The sequence below is a fragment of the Penaeus chinensis genome, chromosome 5 (assembly GCF_019202785.1).
Source record: "Penaeus chinensis breed Huanghai No. 1 chromosome 5, ASM1920278v2, whole genome shotgun sequence".
Classification (NCBI taxonomy): domain Eukaryota; kingdom Metazoa; phylum Arthropoda; class Malacostraca; order Decapoda; family Penaeidae; genus Penaeus; species Penaeus chinensis.
The window spans coordinates 11,604,740-11,622,239 of NC_061823.1; the positions used below are offsets into that span (position 1 = coordinate 11,604,740).

At 34.1% G+C, this 17,500-nt stretch overlaps 1 protein-coding gene across 2 annotated transcripts in view; it reads left to right on the forward strand.

Annotated features, from left to right (window-relative positions):
• LOC125025900 (hormone-sensitive lipase-like) overlaps positions 1-13,449 on the forward strand; it is an 18,271-nt gene extending 4,822 nt beyond the window's left edge. Inside the window, exons 2-12 of one of the 2 annotated variants that reach the window (XM_047614224.1) lie at positions 1,235-1,424; positions 1,721-1,838; positions 2,985-3,092; positions 3,417-3,622; positions 5,105-5,212; positions 5,816-5,990; positions 6,663-6,851; positions 8,171-8,631; positions 9,042-9,280; positions 10,764-10,929; positions 11,078-13,449. In XM_047614224.1, the coding sequence (XP_047470180.1) occupies positions 1,235-1,424; positions 1,721-1,838; positions 2,985-3,092; positions 3,417-3,622; positions 5,105-5,212; positions 5,816-5,990; positions 6,663-6,851; positions 8,171-8,631; positions 9,042-9,280; positions 10,764-10,929; positions 11,078-11,308 (2,191 nt within the window). In that variant the 3' untranslated portion in view covers positions 11,309-13,449. The remainder of the gene's footprint in view (positions 1-1,234; positions 1,425-1,720; positions 1,839-2,984; positions 3,093-3,416; positions 3,623-5,104; positions 5,213-5,815; positions 5,991-6,662; positions 6,852-8,170; positions 8,632-9,041; positions 9,281-10,763; positions 10,930-11,077) is intronic. The other variant, XM_047614225.1, reaches the window with a different exon arrangement.
• The last annotated feature ends 4,051 nt before the right edge of the window (positions 13,450-17,500 follow it).

Below are 17,500 nucleotides of genomic sequence, written 5' to 3' on the forward strand. Positions count from 1 at the left end.
ATTAATAACATTATAATGATCATAACTGATATTGCTAGCAATAGTAAAAAGATTATTTTTTCTGAAAACTGAAGGAAAGCAGAAATCAGGTAAGGTCACAAGGTCTACATGTAGAGCCATCTCTGTGTAGAAACATTTAATTGAACAATGTTACCGCGCACATAACAATTTCCAACAGCATGAGTTAAGGTGCGTTTCAAAGAAGTCATTGAAGTAAGCCAGTGGGAATAGACTGAATCATCCTAATTCCTTTGTGATTAAGTATGTACCCTATTTTTTAGCAGACAACAAGGTGTATGTATGATGGGACTTATCAGTGGAAATTATTTTACTGTCCCTTGGTTTAGCAAGACCAGTAATACCATGTAGAAACTAACTATTAAAAGCAGAAGATAACTAGACGATTATAAAAAGATAGATTGAAAGTGTAATAAATGAAAGACAGGTGGATTCATGAACAAAATAGCCAAGAAAATTACTGTTGAGAGACTCTCCCAATTTGGCTTTCAGATATCAGTATTGTCAAGTTGGTTGAATTATTGGATAGATTACAACAAGAACATGATATGACTTTGATGAATCTGTCAAGACTTTTTCACTTCTTGAAATTCTGTAAATATATTGCAATCCAGTACCAGCAGAAGTTAAGTCTTTCAGAATATACAAGTCAGGAGGTTTCAGTGGCCAATAGCTGGTTGCATGCTCTTAATTTTAACTCAAGGGATCAGATAACGTGGCAGTAGATTATGCAGACACACACTATTCATTAACATAAAAATTTACTAACATATAATTTTTCAATATGAAAAGCAAAGCAAATGCAGAAAATATGCAGAATAGTTGCTCTGTAATTACACTACTGTTTAAGAAGGATGATCTGATACTGGCCATGTCATGACTTGCATACAGTGGTGTCATGGGGACCTTATGCCTACTGCTTGACCTGATGTAATAGATTTTCCTGCTGTTTCCATTTAAGTCAGTTAAATTTAGTATATGTGATGAATTATTGATTATCTGGTCTTGATTTTACAATTTTACAATCTGCCTTTTTGGTTCTGTAATACTAGTGATGAAAGCAAGTACTTGTTTTACCTATTACAGATAGATAAATCACTTTTAACTTTATATATACACTTTGTATACTCAATTACATAATTACATAAACAGGTATGTACTTGTTGATGTTAATATGTGTGTATACTTATTCCCAACTTTTTTATTTCAATTTCAGGGAAGTTGAAGCTTGGGGCCAAACCCTTGCATCACTTGTCACCCTTTTTGAATACATTGATGAAATGCTCTTGCCGAGATGTGAAGATGGCAACCTTCTCTCAGCTGTTACCAGTTCCCCCAACGAGTTAATGAGTATGCTGAATACAGTGCCACAGTACTCATTCTATGGACGTTGTTTGGGATTCCATGTGAGTGCAGATATTGTAGTAGAAACTAAGTGTGAGTTGTAAGTTTATTTAAAAGAAAAAAAGAAATAGGACGATACTGTGCATGTTCGATTTTTGTTATCAGTTCTTGAAAAAAATTTGGGATAGAATACAGGTAATGGCAACAAGTATACCATGAAGGCCAAGGAAATTAATTGTACATGAACTGAATGTCAAATTTAGATTACTTACTTGTGTATTTTTGTGTTATAATAATAAAATTATTCATCTTAACTCTTTAATGAGTCTATTGATAACTTTGAACATCTTGCTTCCAGTATTATCCCTCTCTGCGTAAGACTCTGAAATACTTGAATATTTGTTTGAGTGCGTTCAGTGAGGTCTACTATGCAGATGGCAGCTTCATACAGAGAACCAAGAACACTGTTATGACAGGTATGTGGGATACATCATAGCACTTTATTATTATATCTATTATTGTTGTTGTAATGTTGTTGAAGTGGTTTTTGTTCTTATGCTGTATATTGCCTTATGAACCTCATCATAATTGTTATGCTCAATGCGTGTGCCATGTAATCCTTTGTATGGGCTTTTTGGGATTTGCGTGGTCTGTTAAATGGGGTCGGTTTTATATAGTTAACCTGAATTTCACTGATTGTTTATGTTTTATGTGATCTATTATCTTTGCACAATTATACATGTTTCTGAGCTTTCAGACCTTCACTGCTTTTTTTTTTTGTTTTCTCTGCAATAATTTTTAGAAATTACACTGTATACTTCATTTGTGCTGATTCAGTATGTTTTTGAACATGAACAGAAGAAACAGTGACATAGGGGCAATGAAAAATAGAACTTGTCAATTTTACATGTTCTCAAAACCTGCCATTTTCAAGACTTTACCTATGTCATAATCATCTGACATTACATCCTCAAAACATGCTTAGATGCAAAGAGGAAAACCCAAAATTCCTTGAGGTAGAGAGATAGAGTTACAGATGAGTGAAATATGATTCTTTTTGGAAAATAATTATTCATAAAGAGAGAAAGAGGAAGAAAAAAAAAATAGAAAGAGATAAAGAGTGAGAAACAAGAGAAAAATATAATTGTAAAGAAATAACAATGAATCTTGAAGGATTTTGTGAGTTTCTGACAAGTATCATCAGAAATGTACATGGCATGTATGTGATACCATCCATTATTAAGGCCCAGGCTACCATGGTATGTATATATTTATATATGCCATCCATAATTTAGGCTCAGCTTTGCCAAGGCATGTATGTCATCCCAGCACAAAGAATTGAATGTTATATTAAATTGTGTTCCTTCAATACTTTAGGAAGAAAATTATTTACCAAGTTTGGAAATGTTTTATTAACCCCGTTATCTTTTTAGATTCAAATCAGAAATGCAGATCTTTATATATTGAAAATTGTTATCCTTTTTTATTGATTGATCCAGATTGTAGCTTAAGGACCTTTTCTTTGCTGTTTTGCACAGCTAATGTAGAATCATTATTGCCACTTTTCTTTTTTTTAAGTACCATTTTCAGGGAAATGATCTGATGCTATTTAATGTTTTTAGGCGGAAGATATGTTGTGGATGCTGAACTGAGATCTCGAAGAATTGTGGACACAGTTCAGTATGCTTCTGTTGATTTCATTAAAGCCTTTTGGTCTGTAGCTGAGACTGGTAAGTAGTATTGGTAAGAGAATTGTATTTATGATTATTTTCCTCACCATTGGATATCAAGACATAGTTTATTTTCCACACTGCATTACATATAAAGAAATATTTTCAGGGCATCTTCTATATTTTGCATACCTAAAAAAGATTCATAGAATGTAGTTTAAAGTACAAAAGAAAAATACATAGCTATATGTTTATCTGATTCAGGGACTCCCAAATGAATATATAGAGGATATATTAACTTTGTAGACATTTGTCCTTTGGGAATAATTTGAACTGATCCTTATCTAAAAAAAGAAAATAATAATAACTATAATTTTTCACCAGACATCCTGACTCAGTTGCCTGGTATTGTGGGACCTGGCTTGGCAGTCCAGCAAGTAGTGATTGTGCCATGTGAAGAGCAGCAAGTCACAAAGTTGGATGGGACAGCAACAGTTGTTATCCCTCCCCCCCATTCACATATCGAGGCCAGGCCCATCACCTGTCACCTACTCTCGGCTCAGTTGCGTGAAGGAATGGTAGGCGCCAAGGTAGGGATAGATAGTCATGTAGATAGGCATGGAAGTACTGCTTGAGCATGGACCCTTGGAAGCTTTTAAATGTGCAAATCCAGGTTGGTAGAGCTACTTTGCTTTTGAGGTGTTTCAAGGGAGTTTTAAGAACTTTGTATATATTGCTGTTTTAAGTGGATATTCAACATTTTGATAATTATATAGTAAGTTGATATAATTTGGATGGATTTGTAATTTTTTGTTTTTTTAGATTTTGCTGGCCACATTTTTAAAAATTAGAGTTAAGTTATCAATGAAATCTGAGTATTATGATAGGGTGTGAGTAGTGACATTGTTAAGGTTGGCTGAACCCACAATTGTTTATGACCAGGTCTCATATTCATGTTGTAAAAATTAACCTGTACTCTGTTTAGAACTCACATCTGATACTCAGTTTACTCTGAAGTAACTTGAAAAGTCTGTTTTTTAGTAAATATCTAAAGGCTTATGGCTTGGGGTAAGCCCACAGTGTTTCAATAGCTTAACAATGACTGGGTGTGAAAAATAAAGCTGACTGTGTGTTGGTGATATTTGGTGCTGTATGCATTAATTTAATTCTTTTGTGAATTGAATTTTGAAGCATTTTTCATGCTATTAGCTACTTAACCTTTCGAGTGGAAGCTTCATTTATCTGTTTGCCCGAAAGTTTGAGCAATCCCCTAGTAGTTGTAAAAGTCATTATTTTGTGCAATACAGCAATACACCTTAGCCACCTTTTTAGGTTGTTTACTCTTTCTCTCTCCTTGAGCAGCAGCCCTTAGTCCTTTAAGATGATGATTTTGTTATCCTCATCAGGAGTGAAGAAAATTATTTTTCTTGTTGTTTTGATAAGTGACTGCATTGAAGCTTTGTATTGAAAATTGGGCATGGAGACAGTGTCCTTCCTGGAGCCAGTGTTCTTCCAGTCATGGCTCACATACAGTACATTCCACACTAATTTATCAATGAAACTAATGCAAAAGCCCCTTCTTAAATGCCCTCCAAGAGCTTTGTGCACTCATGGTGAGTCTTTCCCATCACCTTGGCCTTCAGCCAAAATGCTCACAACAGCCCACAGTCAAATTTGCCCATGACAGCATGTTCCTGTCATCCTCCTTTCCAGCCAAATTTTTTCATGATGTGATGGTCACATCATCTGGAGTATAGGGGTTAAAGGTAGCTGCAGGCAATGCAGATTTCTTCCTCATGATTATTCATTCATATAGATGTATGTTTTTGAAATATCTAAGTAAAATATAGATAAATTATGCAATTAAAAAAATATTGTTTAAATTCTTATTCTGTAATTGTGATGAGAGTTGATTCCCTAATGGTCTCATTATTAAGTGCTGGGTATATTCCAATGTAAATATCAAGCTGAAAATAATCTGTGTATAAAAATAATATAATTTTTTTTCTATTGTTGTAGTCTATTTCAAACTAATTTTCATCTCATATCTAATTTACTTCTATTATTCTCAGCCAGGTGAAAAGGAAAGCAAAGGTCCACAACCATTGCCAAAGTCTGAGTACCTCCTCATTCATTGTCATGGCGGGGGCTTTGTGACGCAGTCTACTAAAGCACAGGAGGTTTGTTCTGGTTTTCTTTGTCCCTGTGTTTGTGTCCCTCTTCCCTTTTACACCCTCTTTGTCTTGTCTTTTCCACCTGCTTGTCTTCCTCTTCCTCCACATCCCCTATATCTGTCTATTTATATATTACCTTCTTCCCTACTGTAATGATTTGGAGGTGAGTCGACAAGTCGACATGGTGGATTAAAGATGATAAGAGCAGCACAAAGGATTTTTTTTTTTTTATATAGATTGTACAGAGTTCAGGGGTGAGGTATTTCTCCAAGATGTCCAGAAGAAACCTGCTTTAATGTGTCAGGAATATTGGCACTATCCATATGACAAGATTAAGTCAACAGACATATGAATCTAGAAATCAGCATAAACAGAGATAGTTGAAAGATATAATGATTACAGTAATAACAGTGTTACATATTAAGAGCAATAGGGAAATAGATCATGTTTCTATCTATCATTCTTTATGTCTTCCTCCTTCTTTTCTCCTTCAATAGAGTTCACATTTTGGACTTTTAAAAATTCCTGTGGTTTTGATAATGTTGCTAAACATTTGGGGAAAAAATAATCTAGGCCATGCAAGCATAAAACTCTCTTTGTCCTTTGCAGGTATTCTTACGTGAGTGGGCAGTTGGAGTTTCTGTTCCAATGCTTTCTGTTGATTACTCCCTAGCCCCAGAAGCTCGCTATCCTCGTCCTCTGGAGGAGGTGTTAACTGTTTACTCTTGGGTTCTCAATAACATGGAACTCCTTGGAACCACGGGCAAGAAGATTGTTCTAACAGGTGAGTTTACATATGAAAATAGTTTTAAAAATTCAACATTCATTTGTGATATTTTGTGACACAGTGACACAACGAGATTATGAATGTAACATATGTGAAAAAAGTTTAAACATACTCAAATACTCAATATTACATATCTTTCCTACATTCAACATTTTCTTTTACATGATGTTACCTCAGCATAGAATACTTAGCCAAAGAATTCCAAAAGAACAGAATAATATAGAAAGCCTAAAATACTGGAGTGAGATCTTAGATTTGTTGGTAAGTTATGACTTAGAATGGAGGTTGATATTTTCTCTAACAAGTGATGGTAAAAGATGCTGCTAACATGAGGTTACAGATCTCTATCATGTATGTATGGTGTGGGTTTGCACAAAATAGGTATACCTGGTACCATATTCAGCTCTTTATGTTGCTGTCAATTAACAACTAATCACTATGATGTGTAAATTACCTATTGATGTTGCTTGCATGTATAAGAAATAGTCCTCAGAATTATTATTTCTTTTCTGATAAATGTGAATCCTGGTGACTTTGTCTTTTAGATATTCAACTTCAGTTGTTTCATCAATATTGGATGCATAGAATGTAGGTCAGTGTAGCAAATTATATCCTGTGAATATTAAGCATGAAGAAAATTTAAACCAAGGTACTTTACAATACCCACAGGGGATAGTGCAGGAGGCAACCTCATAACTGGCCTCACCATCAAGTGTCTGGAGTTGGGTATTCGGCCACCCGATGGTCTCTTCCTCGCCTATACTCCCTTTGTATTTGAGTTGGTCCCATCGCCTGCTAGGCTACTTGCTGTCATGGACCCTATGCTGCCTCTAGGATTTGCTCTTCGGTGTCTAAAAGGTAGTAACTCTGTCAGATGTCCGTAAATGAATAATTGTTTGAACTTTTTAATTGTTTTCACCATTATTTTTGTTGTGATGGTGAATACAATGAGGATGATGATTGCAGTAACAATAACAATTATATTTAAATTATTGTTCTGGAGTATAACCTATGTTCAGAGAGCAGTCACTTGTAAATAAAGAAACTCCAATGGTGACCATAGAGAAATAAACATTATTTGGTGTAAATATTTAACTGATGATGAAGATAATTATATTCCTATTCTTATTCACATTCATATTCATCACCATCATCTTACTATACCAACACACCACCTACACCACATCCACCATCACCAGTATTACACTTCCTCTAATGCATTGCTACAGCCACCATCGTCACTACCCCTACTACCATTACTCTCAGTCAGTACTACTTTAAATCACTACTTCTATCAATCACTACTACTATCAACCACCAATACTATCAACCACAAATACTATCAGCAACCACAAATACTATCAACAACCGCTAATATCAACAACCACTACTATCAACCACTTCCAGCTTTATGCCATGGCCACCATTACACTACCACTGTTATCAATGCCACCACTATCAGTACCAATACCACTGCTACTGCCAGTACCACTACCACTGTTACTGTTACCACCATGATCACTATCATGTCATACCTACCATTACTCTACCACTGCTTTTAACCCATTATGTCCGAATGATTTACTGACTGCACTTGGCATTAGGCTTACCTGAGTGGCTACTCTGACATGTGTGTGGCTTTTAGGCCAGGCGCACATGAACACTTGTGTGCGGGGGTAAAACTCCATGCCTCCCCTTGCAGTGTTAGTTTTTCTATTTCTGCATAAGTATTTTGAGCATTTTTGCCATTTTTCACTGTCTATTTATCATGAATATTATATTGAGCATGGAAATAGTGTCCTCCCTGGAGCCGGGGATTTTCCAGTCATGGCTTACGGACCTTATGTTCCATACTCATTGATTTATGGAAATAATGCAAAAGACCCATCCTAAAAGCCCACTGAGTCTAATCACCCTCCAAGAGCTTTGTGCACTTATAGCAAGTCATTCCCATCACCCTGGCCTTTAACCGAAATTCTCATGACGGCAAGTTCCAGTCACCCAGGCCCTCTGCCAAATTTTCGTGTGACAGCATCTTCATGTCACCCATCCCTCAAGCCAAATTTTTCCATGTCATGATGATCATGTCATCTGGATTGTAGGGGTTAAAACTAGCCTACTAAACACCCTGTTCCATTTTAATAAAGAATATCTGTTATCTAAGGAATATGTTTCAGCTTATGCTGGTGTGCCAAGTGGAGGAACATCATTAGCAACCACTCCAGGTGATGCTACCATATCAACACCACCCCTGCATACCCCAAAGCTCCCCACTACACCAGAGCATTGTGAGGGAAACCCTGAAATGGCACCAGCAACACTAGATGCAGCCCTAGAGGTACCCCAGGGCAGAGTCTCTGACACCCAGAGTGACAACGAGTCATTTGTAGAGGTTTCAGAGAGTGATGTCAAAGAAGCTGAATCCTTAGTCAAGAGTCCTTCATTTGCTTCTGAGCCAGGGTCAGACACCCTCACGACTGTCTCGCTCACATCCGAGGCCTCCAAAATGGACGATTCCTTGACAAGGAAGAGCAATGGCAGTGGAAGTCAGAAACCGCAGGAAAAGGAAGAGAGATCCAGAAGATATGTAACAGAATTTTTAGAAAAATATGTTCTGGACTCACGTACAGATAAACAGGTAAGATCTGGTATCTGTTGTACCCATTAGTTATTAATAGATGATTTGATGGAAATGGTTTAAAATAGTTGACCTGTGAGTTTATGATTTTATATCCAAATATCAGAAGACAACACTGTTCCTGGTGTCAACAAATTGCATGTATAAAACCATCTTGATTAGGAATGTTTAGTCAAGAATTAATTTTACTAATAAAAGTCAATTACTTTTTGTAATTTTCCTTTAATTGATGAAATGCATAGTGATAACCAATAGTATTGATTCCATTTTTACTGAATTATTGTTGAATCAAGAAAAATATTCTTAATATTTGACATTTCATTGATTATTTCTAGGGAATGCATTACTGTTCATTGACTGTGGCTACCTGTATACTCCTGTGAAGATTTTTAAATTCCTAATTCTAACAGGGTCGAAGAGTCCCCATCCTTCGCACAGGAAGTGAAGAGAGTGAACAGGATGATGAAACTGTCTTATTTGAGGCCCCTGGTGTAGGTGCAGGAATTACAGCCAAGCTAGGAAGAGCTAAAGATGCTGTAGTTAGTGGTATATCTGCTGGTCTCACATCCTTTGGGCTCAAAAGAAAAGAAAGTGCCTCGTCTCCTTCATCGCCAACTCAACCATTCCCCAAAACTGTTGCTGAAAAACGGTAAGTATGAATTCTTATGCTTTAGTTCATTTATATAGGGATGAATGTTTAGTCCTTTTTTTTTTTTTTTTTTTTTTTTTTTTCAATCATCATCCCTTTTGAAGATTTACTAAGTTAACGCACATACTGCATCTTAGTTTTAAAACAAGAGTACAGGATATTGAAATTGGCATTAATTCATGTTTTATTCAGGATCTATTTTTTTTAAATCTTACACTACAAACAGTATGAAAATTACATATATTTGTTTGTGCATATAAAGATTTGTCATGTCAAAAATATTCATGTTGTAGCTTTCTTCATTGCATGAGATATAAAATCAGTTTAGATAATATAGAATAAAACCTTTAACCAGAAAAGAGTAAATTCCACTCTGACTCCAGAAAACAAGGGTTGTCTCTCTCTCCTTCCCCATATCCTGTGCTAAGGATATTGAGCAACTCCAGTAATGTATAATACATTCAACAATTATTTTCAGTTTTTATTTAATATATCAGTATATTTCATAATTTTCTATATCTGAAAGATTAGGTGTTATTGACCAATTTTCAGCAGATTTAACATCTGAGACTTCTGTTCTGACACATTATATATAATTCCTTATTGTAGTGCTTATGCACACCAGAAATAAGGAGTGACTTGCAGTCAGTGCACATACATGGGATGCTGACATGTTAACAGGAGTTACTATAAAAATTTTAACAAAAGCGAACAGAAATCTTTCGGAATATCTATTGCTCCTTATTTCTTTAATTTAATAAAGAATATGCTCAAAGTGATGCTGAGTGAGGTCAAGTTTTGCTTGAGAAGTTCCATAATATGTATATTATCAATCATATATGCCACCGGGGAAAATGAATAAAAAATGCGAAATATGCTGTGCTCATTTTTTATATTTCTTGTGAAATGTCTCTACACATAGATGGCTCAGCCTTACCTGATTTCACCTTTCCTTGAATTGGCAGGAAAATGTATTTTTTACTAGTGCTATGAATGTCGAAGGTGTTATTTTTATTATAAATATTATAATTACTATAATGTTACAAACATTAGTAATAGCAAAATAAGATAAAGTAAAATATTTTTGTAAATTAAAGAGAAGGGTAAACGGGCGAGACAGGCAGTACTTGTAATTAGCTCATTGGTGATTTAGTACAAGTGCAGCCATCTATGAGTAAAAACAATTAAACAAGTAAACTCACAGTGGGCATGGTAAGATCATACGTGACATGCCCGTCGGCAAGGGGTTAATGGGAATAGATATTATTTAAATTTCATAATCCCTTCCCTCTTTTATCTCATGTCTAAACTTAGTGTTATTATATGAATATAACAGATTATGCTAAAGGAAAAATAATAGGAAATTAACATCATTTATGGTTTGTATTTTCATTGAATTATTTTTTATTAAGTAAGGAAGGTTTTATGAAAATGAAAGGTTGCCAATTACAGGTAACAACGGTATATTTTTTTTGCATTTCAGACCATCCCTTGGTCAGATCTTGATGGGCAAAAGTCCTGAACGCAGAAGCAGTCGGTGCAGTCTCACTGAGGAGTTTAGTGGAGTAGAAATTATCCATGACCACTACTTGAGTCCACTGACAGCTCCCAAAGAAATACTTGCAAAATTTCCACCTTGTGCAATTTTAGTAAGTAGCATACTAGATAATTTTTTAGATCCTTTGCTTATATTGTTAGTAATGAGCTATCTCTGCTGATATAATTGTCATACCTAATAATGGTGTGATATGACTAATAAAAAGAATATTTGACAAGCTCCCTTACAAAATATTCCAGACTGTTGAATATGACTTCTGTCTGGATGATGATGTTACCATGGCCAAGACACTGAAATCCCTCAATGTCCCAGTCACCATTGACATTTTGGAGCGCCTTCCTCATGGTTTCCTCAGCCTCTCCATGGTATCTCAGGAGGCGCATGTTGGATGCAAGAGGGCTATTTATCGCATCCGAGAGCTGCTTGGGTTGAATGAAGATACGCAAGTGAAAGAGAAGGATAAAAGTTAGACTTTAATACTACAGTTAAGATGTAAGATGAGTGAGACCTTCTCATACTTTCCTTGTTTTATATTAATTTATTGTAAAGCTGTACTATGCATTTTGCAGAGTTTGAAATAGCATAATAAGATGTACAGTTTATTTTCTCACAGAAAATTGGTAATCTCATCATCCAAAGATTGGAATATTTTTGTGGATAACTGTCCTTTGGGTTGTACTTCATTTTGTTGAATTGAAGCATCTAATACCAAGTTACAACTACACCATATCAAAAACTACAGAAGAAAATATGGCTATTTTATGACTAAACGAGCAATCTATTTCAGATACTGATACATGTGAATGTTGTTATAATTAGGGAAATAACTGATATATAGCAAATGGTTGTCAATGCTATATACATTTGTCCTTAGCACAGTTTGTGTAGACAAAAAAGACTAAACAGAAGAACAATATCTAATTTCTGCATAGGTCCTAACTGATAGAGTAATGCAATTAAGCACCACTACCTTTTAACCCTTAAATGACATAGCTTAAAACAGCAGTGCAGTGTTGTGGTATAAAGTGTTCATGGAAGTTATGAGGAAGTTTTAGTAAAATACTGAGGAATAAATTGGGTAAGATTTGCTCTTTGGTTATAGTGATTTATTATTATGCAAAATAATTAACAATTCCAGTGAAGAAGGATGATGTCCATAGATATTTCACAATAGAGCATAAGTTGATACTAAATTTACAAAAGTCAGTTATTTAAGGTCTTTAAGAAATATCCGACTTCCCCACTAGATTTCAAACTCTATTTTGAGTTAAGATTATTTCTAAATACAGCATTTGATTAATAATTCATTCAGTTGACTTCTTTAATGTGTACTTCACTCCATGCTTTCTTGTTCAGATTAAGAAAATGTTAAAATTTACTTTATATGTGGATATTGTTACTGAAGGGAATTGCTTGGTGTTCTGATGAAGTAGCTGATGATTAAGGGTTAAAGACCATTTAAAATGATCTGGAACTTACTCTTGCTAATGAGGTGATACCAGTAAGTATTATTACTTTGTATCCGGTGATTAATGAGCAGATATATTTTCTTTTTTATGAGTTGAATCTGTGATATTTGCAATTACAGAATGTAAGTGTTCATTTATCAGCAGTGAGTTAACTGCTGCTATTAGGGAAATGTTAAAAAAATTGTGTATTTTAACCATCTACCTTGACAGTAAAAGTCTTGTGTGAAAAAGTTAGTTTGGGAAAGTGTTCTAAAAGCCTTTCTTCAAGTATATAGATTTTGATTAATATGTTTTTCCCAAGTTACTATGATTTCTGTTGGTCATTTACATGATTTCACTTGTAGGTTTCATATTAGCTGGAAAAGATACTGTATGGCTATTTATGAGATGATATTACTGTAGAATTCTGTGTACTATTTTCTTTAAACTGCATTATGCAAGACTGACCTCATTAATTGTAACTGGTTTATTTGATCCAAGACTTTGCCAGCTCATCTGTAATTTTAGAAGGACAATGAAGATTGTCCTGTTACTTACACAATGCAGATTTCCTTAGCTAATCCCTTGCAGTACTGTTGGATTAAATAATGTCCTCTTCAAATTCCTTGTCCATTAATTTTACAACTTCACCAAGTATCTGTAAGCAGGAATCCATTTAGGATGCTCATAAAGTATGCAGGGATTTTCTAGTGTGCAATTGAAAGTTTGCTGACTGGCAGGTTTATATGAAATGTGAAAGATGTTTTAATAAGTCCCTTAAGTTCACTCCATTTAGTCAAGGGTGTAGAAAGAAAAAGATTTTTTGACTATGAACCAGCTGCAGTTAATGAGTTTTTACTTAAAGAACTAAATATAGGTAAGACTCTTACCAATGAAAATTTTATTAGTGAAACAATAGAAAACAATACATATATTATAGTCTGTAAGTATGGAAGTATTTTGTTTCTAATATTTCATCATAGAATATTGCTTAGATAATGCTAGTGTTTAAAGTGAAGGGAAAATTTCAGCTATATAGTGAGTGTGAGTACGAGTATGAGTATGTGTGAGAGTGTGGGAGTGTGGGAGTGTGGGAGTGTGGGAGTGTGGGAGTGTGAGAGTGTGAGATTGAGAGTGTGAGATTGAGAGTGTGAGAGTGTGGGAGTGTGGGAGTGTGGGAGTGTGGGAGTGTGAGAGTGTGAGAGTGTGAGAGTGTGAGAGTGTGAGAGTGTGAGAGTGTGAGAGTGTGAGGGTGTGAGAGTGTGAGAGTGTGAGAGTGTGAGAGTGTGAGAGTGTAAGAGTGTAAGAGTGTAAGAGTGTAAGAGTGTAAGAGTGTAAGAGTGTAAGAGTGTAAGAGTGTAAGAGTGTAAGAGTGTAAGAGTGTAAGAGTGTAAGAGTGTAAGAGTGTAAGAGTGTAAGAGTGTAAGAGTGTGAGAGTGTGAGAGTGTGAGAGTGTGAGAGTGTGAGAGTGTGAGAGTGTGAGAGTGTGAGAGAGTGTGTGTGTGTGTGTGTGTGTGTGTGTGTGTGTGTGTGTGTGTGTGTGTGTGTGTGTGTGTGTGTGTGTGTGTGTGTGAGAGAGAGAAAGAGAAAGAGAGAGTGAGTGAGTGAGTGAGTGAGTGAGTGAGTGAGTGAGTGAGTGAGTGAGTGTGAGTGTGAGTGTGAGTGTGAGTGTGAGTGTGAGTGTGAGTGTGAGTGTGAGTGTGAGTGTGAGTGTGAGTGTGAGTGTGAGTGTGAGTGTGAGTGTGAGTGTGAGTGTGAGTGTGAGTATGTATATGTATATGTGTGTATATGTATGTATGTATGTATGTCTCTCTCCTTTTATATGTCTATGCATATGTATATGTATATATATATATATATATATGTAGATATGGATATGTATATATATATATAAATATTATATAATATATATATATATATATATATATATATATATATATATATATATATGTACATATATGTATGCATTCGTATGTATGTATATGTATGTATGTATGAGGCTATTTTTGCTATGATATTACTTTTTATAAAGGGAAGGATTTTTAAAAGTAAGGTTATTATTAAGTTACTACTATTTGAAGAAGCTTTTGAGTTCAGGGAACTGAAGTACAAAAGGTTTATTTATGAAATACTTTTATAGATTTGAATTATATTGTTTCCCCGTAACCATTGTGTAAATTTAGGGGAAATGGTCATATTAGGTAGCCTTATTTTTTTCTTTGCAACCTCTACTTATTTTGTGTATTTTTTCTTACTTTCTTACCTTTATCCATATATTTCTTATATTTCTTATCGTATCTTTAGCCATTTTTGCCTTTTTTATTTATCCTTTTTCCTAATCCCAATTTACCCTCAATCATAGATGCTAGTTAATAACTGTGAGTGCATTCATCTATAAAATATATAAGACTTTGTGTCGGTGATTGTAGGCATAAGGAGCTTTAAGTGTTCTTGAGTCTGGTGACTTGCAAGCAGTCTGAAACATTTAACTTATAAGTAAATTCTAAGTTAGTGGGAGTTTTAGGAAAATCTCCTGAAAAAATGTTAGACCATTTTGAAACATTGTAAATCTGTAAAGTATTTTCACAGTGCATTTGTTTTTTGTTTTTAACTCTAAAAACTTAATATTGAAAGATAGAGAATAAGGATATTTACTCATAAATAGATAAATGATCTAAATATACCAGGCAACCTGTTATTATCTCTGGTTTTGTACTTTAAATAAGAGATAAACTATGATACAGACAAATGAATTTATATATGGAATATGAAATATAGTTAAACAAGAGTGCAAGTAGGAACTACACAATATATTGCTTGAATGAAGTTAGCATTGCCTTCATGAATATGGACTTGTATTTCTTGATTTTGATGTTGTTAACTTAGACAAGTGTATCAGATGACTTAAAATTAATGTCACATTGTGCCACACCATTCTCATAGCTGCCTGATAATACTGTCACAGTGTGTCCAGATAGAATGACCAAGATCAAAATGAATATAGAATAAGGAAATTGGAGTTCTTACATATTGAATAGCAGCTTCTGAGTAAGAAAACTGATACAAATAAACAAGCAGGAAGATGAAGGTTTTATGCAAGCATATTAAAATTATAGTTTATTTTAAAATTCTTTTTGTTATACTTTCATCATTGCTCATATCTCATATGATTTTCTTTTATAAGATTTCAACATTTATGCCTTGTACACCAACAATTATTATACAAGCTCTATGATTTGTTTCACAGGACATCTTGACTATGTGATGGTGGACTTGGGACATTGGACCACTTTGTACTAAGGGTCTTAACCTGGCAGCTGCATTTGCGTATGTGTTCTTGTGAAGATTTTTTTCATGATAGATTGCATATTAAAGTAAAGAAGGTTTGAATCTTATACTTCTCTGCCAAATCATTAAGTGAAAGCCTCTCATCATGCACATTATGCATCAAAAGGGAACATGCAGTTGCCAAGTCAAGATTCTTTTAATTTCTCATGGGATTCCAGTGATTTTATCATTTAATACATAATTTGTCACTCTCCACCTCTTTCAGCCCATAACAGGGTGAACTGTCTTACTTTGTAAGTTTTTTACACATATATGCTGGCATGAATAGACATAGGCTCCATGCATAGACAACATACATATATATATATATATATATATATGTATATATGTATATATATATGTATATATGTATATATATGTATATAAATATATATATGTATATATGTATATATATATATGTAAATGTATATATATATATGTACATGTATATATATGTATATGTATATAGGTATATATGTGGCTATATAAATGTTTACATATGCTACTTACATGCATCATACATACATACATACATACATAAATAAATACATAAATACATAAATACATAAATACATAAATACATAAATACATAAATACATAAATACATAAATACATAAATACATAAATACATACATACATACATACATACATACATACATACATACATACATACATACATACATACATACATACATACATACATACATACATACATACATACATACATACATACAAACAAATAAACAAATACTTATGCATACATACATACATGCATACATAAATTCATCATAAGGCTTCACAAAGTCTTTTAAGACTTTTTTCATTAGGATTTTAGTATATTTTATATCATCAATTTGAACAAAACTGAATCTCTCTAGTTTTCTTTCCCCTTCTCTTTCTTTTTCTTTTTCCTTTGCTCTCTCTTTTCCTCACTCTTTATATCTCATCTTATCTCTTCTCCAGTATTACGCATTGATTACTAATGATAGTTTCCTCATGCAGTAATATAATGCAGTGCTTAGCATAGTGTATGGGTATATTAGATTACACAAGCTTTACTCCTGTTTGTATGTATGTATGTATGATTGTGATAGAGATGGAAATTATATCATTGGTTATGGGACAAAAAAGTGATATGGCTAACAGGATATTCTGAATGATGTGACATTAATGATTTTTTTTATATTATATTATTATTATTGCTGTTGTATTTTTTTTTATAAACATTTCAATGTTATTGTTTGTATTATCAGTATTTTCCAGTACATCAATAAGTAAAATGTGGCAGTTTAGTTAACCCAATGCCGTCGGGGAAAATGAACAAAAAATGAGGAAAATGCTGTGCCCATTTTCTATATTTTTTGTGAAATGTCTGCTCATAGATGGCTCTGCTAGTGCTTAGCCACAAAGGAGTCAATTAGTAGACCTTGTGACCATACATGATTTGAATTGGCGGGAAAAACGTGTTTTTTACTAGTGCTATGGATATCGATGGTGTTATTTTTATTATAAACATTATAATTATTATAATGTTTTTTAATATTAGTAACAGCAAAATAAGATAATGTAAAATATTTCGTAAATCAAAGAAAAGGGTGAACGGGCGAGACGGGCAGTACTCCTAACTGGCTCATTGGTGACTTAGTACAAGTATAGCCATCTATGTGTATAAACAATCAAACAAGTACTAACAGTGGGCAAAGCACGTGTCTACCCGTCGTATCCGTCGGCAAGGGGTTAAACTCATCAGTGAGCATTTGGTAGTAAAAGGCATTCAGATACTTAAAAAAAAAATCTTGTTTTTAATAATGTTTTTAATAATGTATGTATTTATATTACAATACCATGCTTGTTACCACTGTTACCATTTGTCTTGTGTACTTTTAT